The sequence below is a fragment of the Neophocaena asiaeorientalis genome, unplaced genomic scaffold (genome assembly GCF_003031525.2).
Source record: "Neophocaena asiaeorientalis asiaeorientalis breed wild unplaced genomic scaffold, Neophocaena_asiaeorientalis_V1.1 scaffold43, whole genome shotgun sequence".
NCBI classification, from domain to species: Eukaryota; Metazoa; Chordata; class Mammalia; order Artiodactyla; family Phocoenidae; genus Neophocaena; species Neophocaena asiaeorientalis.
In genome coordinates, this window is record NW_020173674.1 from 2,433,196 (window position 1) to 2,437,817 (window position 4,622).

The window sequence follows — 4,622 nt, forward strand, 5'->3', positions numbered from 1 at the left end:
GCCTGTGGGTGAGGCAGCCCGAGAACTCTATAGTGGAAGGATCACAGCACGGCCTCAGCGAGGACAGGCCCCGCCCAGCTGCCCACGTGGGCCTTGGGGGGCGGCCTCCCCTCCACCCCAGCCCTCAGCTGGTGGCAGGGGGGGAAGGAGGCGGGAGCTGGGGTGCCCATCCTCGCCCCAGTCCTGGGGACTCCCCGCTTAGCTGCTGTGTCTCTGGCCTTCTCCTCAGGCCTTCCTTGTACTCCACAGGCTGGGCATGTGGGAGTCAAGACCACGGCTCTCCTGATGCCCCCGGCCCTTGGGTCCCCAGGGCCAGTGAGCTGGGGGGGGGCCGGGATGACACATGGTCCTGGAGGGTCTGGTGAAGGGTTGGGGGGACCCTGGCCAGCCCTGACATGCGGCCCATGGGCAGGGACAGCCTCCCGGCCCCCAGCTGGGCCCCCTCCCCCAGGGCCCTCTGGAGGACCACCCGGAGTGGCTCCCACTTGCCCGGCTGCCGGCCCGTCGTGAAGTAGATGAGCGGCCTCCTGGACAGGCCAGGAGGGTGGCCAGCAGGAGGAACACAGGCAGCAGGAGGTTCAGGATGGGGTGCAGGGTCCAGTAGAGGATGTAGGGGAGGCCACAGAAGAAGAGCAGGAATACGGAGCCCAGGAAGATGCCGTAGAACCGAGGGCGCGGGCGCTGGGAGCAGCACGTCACCCAGACGAAGAGCGCAAGCCCGGCCACGCAGGCCACGCAGGCCAAGGACAGCAGCCACGTGACGCTAGCCACGTGGTACCGTGGGCAGGTGGACAGGCGCACGCCCTCGCGCAGCAGGCCGCAGGCGTTGGCGGGCAGCAGCACGGCCGGCGGGGTCAAGGCCCAGATCAGGCCGCAGACGATGCCCGACGTGTGTCTGGGGCGGCAGCCCCGGTAGCAGGCGGGGAAGATGTCGGAGACGCAGCGCTCGGCGCTGAAGGCGGCCAGCAGCCAGAGCCCCGCGGAGAAGGCAACAAGGTGACGGCGAAGTAGAGGCTGTCCTTGGAACCCAGGGCCGCCTGGACGGCCGAGAAGCCCAGCTGGCAGCCCAGGAAGAGGAAGTCCGCGGTGGCCACATGGAGGATGTAGACAGAGAAGGGGCCCTTCTTGATGTGGAAGCCCAGGTGCCAGAGGACCAGCCCGTTCCCCACCAGCCCCCCGAGGCCCACAGCCGGAATGAGGTAGAAAACCACGCCGGTGAAGGTCCTCCAGAGCCCGAACATGCTGGCTGGCTCCGCGGCCGGTGGGAAGGACCCTGGAGGGAGGCCACAGACGTTGCCGTTGTTATCACCGCCCGGGAAGGCGGGTGGCGTCCCGGCGCAGCTGGGCAGATGCAGCTCCAGCCCGGGGCGCCTTCCCGGCCAGTGCCCAACCCTTCAGGCCTCATCATCTCTTTGTAAAAGGAGGATTAGGTAGGATGCACCCAACACAGGGAGATGAGGATGGCCAACCAGGTGGGCAGGCCTGCCCCCGGCTGGATGTTTAGATTAAATGCGCAAAGATCGATTGACACGGCTACACCGCGGCAGCCGTGTCGCAGAGGTCAGTGATGGCTGGACAGGTCTCTGCGGGCAAAGGGGGCTCTCGTGAGGACACGACTCAGGGACTCCACGGGGGCCCTCCCACCCTGGAGGGCCAGGACCACGCTCCTGCCGGGTCCCTGCCCCAGAGGGTCTGCTGAGCACACACTGTCCTGCACTTGCCGTGGACAAGGGTGGGTGCAGATGTTCTGGCGTGGGCAGTAGGCGGTTGGGCGGATGAGGGAGGGCTGGGGGATGTGCCCAGCCTCCCCTGCTCTCCCGCCTGGGCAGGGGTGCGACCGCGGCTCCCGCTGCCAGCGGGTCGTGCCGAGTGCAGCTCTGAAGCCTCAGCAGGTGTGTAGACTTGGTGGCGGGGCCCCGGTCCTCTGGGGGAGAACCTGACACAGGTGTTTGCTGCCCTGCTCTGGTCCGAGGGGAGAGACGCCGTCACAGGGAAGCGGAGGCAGTGGAGGGCCCCTCTCCCCGGGGTCCACGTGGCTTTTGTTCTTAGCCTCAGAGATGCAGTGGGGGGGCCATCAAGGCCCTGTCTCTGGGGTGAGGAGTCAGGGGAGACAGAGACGGAGATAGAGACACAGAGACGCGGTGGAGGCGGGGAGCCCACCTGCACACCTTGAGTTTTCCCCATAGTCACCCCTTCGCTGGGCTGTGCCCCTGCTGGGACCGTCCTCGCCCCCTCCCCACTCACCCAGGTCCTGCCTCCTTTAAGACCCTGGAACCTCCCACAGACCCCTGGGGCCTCCCTGCCTTGTACCTGAGCGTCCTTGCTGGCACCCTTCTCTGTGGTTGTCCTTGTGCCCCGGTGGGAGGTGCGGGGGGAGGTCTCTCGCCTTTACCCCCTCCAGGCTTTCCCCTCGCCAGGCACGCAGTGATGGTGTCTCGGGCCCCAGAGAGCCGAGTTGGACTCTGGCGTCCCGGGGGGGCCTGCACTGACCGCCCTCACAGTGCCCCAGCCTCAGTCTCCCCGAGGTACGTGGAGGGGCCGAGTTAGGTGGAGGTGGAGGGAGGGCTGGAGGAAGGCCGTCCTCACAGCTCTCAGGACAGGCACACCTGTCCGTACATTCAAACGAGGACCCAGAGCGCCGGCTTTTAAATACTGACCCCGCCAGCCTGCTTCCCCATCCTTGCCCCCACCTCCCAGTCCGACGGGAGCCTGAAAGTCCTCAGGGGTGTCTGGTGCAGGGGCCCCAAGCCTTCTTGCCTGCACACTGCCGCCCAGGGCTCCCCCCGGGCCCCGAAACCTCTCGTGTCCCCGGGGCCCGGCCGGCTGGACCTGGGCGCTTGGCAGGTCGCTGGAAGTGGGAGGGCCCCTCCTGGTCACGGGGTGAGCTCAGGTGGAGATAATATCCTCCATGTGGTCCAGCCCTTCTCTTCCTCAACACCCGAGGGACGTGGTGGGGGGCAGCAGCCTGGGGGCCGGTGTCCAGTGGGCCGTCACCATTGCTGGACAGCTCGTGCCCGGCCTGGCGCTGGATCCCACACGGTGGGTCGCTGGACGGTGCCGCTGTGGGATGTCTGGGGCCGCAGATGTTGGTCCCTTTCCCGAGGACCCACCCCAACCGTCCACCTGCCGGCCTCAAACCCTGGGGCCCCAGCTGCTGACAGATTCTTAGGGGTTAAAATACTTTTCTAAAGTCTATTCCGCAGAGCTACGTGCCCTGAGCTGGTCCTGCTGAGGACTCGCCTCTTCTGTGGGCTGCTCTGTGGCCCTGGGGACTCAGAGTGCAAGTCAGAAGTTATGTGTAGAGATGCTGTTTGTTCTAACATTTTTCAAGTGGATTTCGCTTCAAGTTCATTTGCGTAGCAAGTGCCGCCCGTGGAATAAGTGTTCCGCGCAGCCTGTGGTTCCCGGCCGAGGTCTCCCGGCTTCTCTGCGCTTCTGCACGTGGCTTTAAGGAGTGAAGAGCTGCCTGGCCTCCAGGCCCAGGGACAAGGTTTGCACCTGCGGGGCCCTGTTGCCGCCCTGCCCGCTCTGCCTGCTGGGTCTTGGGACGCTCTCCCGCTGCCCCTCCCCCTTTCCTCAAAGGCCACCTTCCCTGTGAACTGTCCCTGGCCTGGGTACTTGACACCACACCCCAGCTTGCCCTGCCCTCCTGCCCCCTTTCGTCTTCTCCCCGCATGTCCCGTGCCAGTCCCCGGGTTCTCTGCCCACTGCTGCCCGTGGGGCCTCGCGCACGCCAGGCTCTCAGCACAGCTTCGAGAGGAGTGTCTGCTCTCGGTGTGTTGGCAACGACAGCAGCAAACACCAGGGTGGTGCGTGTCCTGGACTGAATGGGGCCCCCACAGACACGTCCTCGTCCAATCCCTGGAACCTTACTGAGAAGAAGTGATGGCTTTGAGATGAGGCCACCCTGGATTACCCAGGTGGACCGTAAACACAACTACAAGTGTCCCTATAAGAGACAGGAGAGGAGAGACACACAGAGGGGCTGCCATGTGACCACGAAGACAGAGACTGGAGGGACGTGGCCACAAGCCCAGGGATGCCTGGAGCCCCTAGAAGCTGGAAGAGGAGGGAAGGACCCTCCCCTGGAGTCCTGGGACACCTTGATTCCAGATTCTGGCCTCCAGACTGCGAGAAAGGAAATATCTGTTGTCTTAAGCCTGTGCCATCACCCAAAACACCGAGTGCGTTTGTTTGGACGAATCCTCCCTGAGCTTGTTCACAGCTGGTGGCCTGTGTCCAAGCCCGACCACGCTAGCGGGAGCCTTGACTACACCACGGGGCCGCTACTCAGCCGTTTCTGCCCCACGAAGTGGGCAGCTTCACACAGGGCAGCCTCAGCCCAGCCCTGCGGCCCTGGGCGGGCCGGCGGGCCTCTGTCTCTCAGTGCCCATGTCTGCAGGCTGGAACCTGGTTTTGTCACATCTCGGGCACGTCACGGGGACTCAGTGAGGAGTATACATTGGGGCGAAAAGGGAGCGGGGCGGGGATCGGGGGTGGGGGGATACGGGAGGTCCTGTCATGGACTGTTCCTGTTCTTGTTGTTCCCGTGGCCACCATGCCATCCGAGGCTCAGGACACAATCGTCCGACTCTGGGACCCAGAGAGGGGACCCAGTGTTG

General features: G+C 65.1%; 1 protein-coding gene across 1 annotated transcript; it reads right to left on the bottom strand.

Moving 5' to 3' along the window:
• Positions 1-225: 225 nt before the first annotated feature.
• On the bottom strand, positions 226-1,405 carry MRGPRG (MAS related GPR family member G). The gene is given in 5 exon segments (XM_024748509.1): positions 226-330; positions 332-531; positions 534-995; positions 998-1,315; positions 1,318-1,405. Coding segments are annotated over 5 exon segments (1,173 nt in total).
• Positions 1,406-4,622: the final 3,217 nt, after the last annotated feature.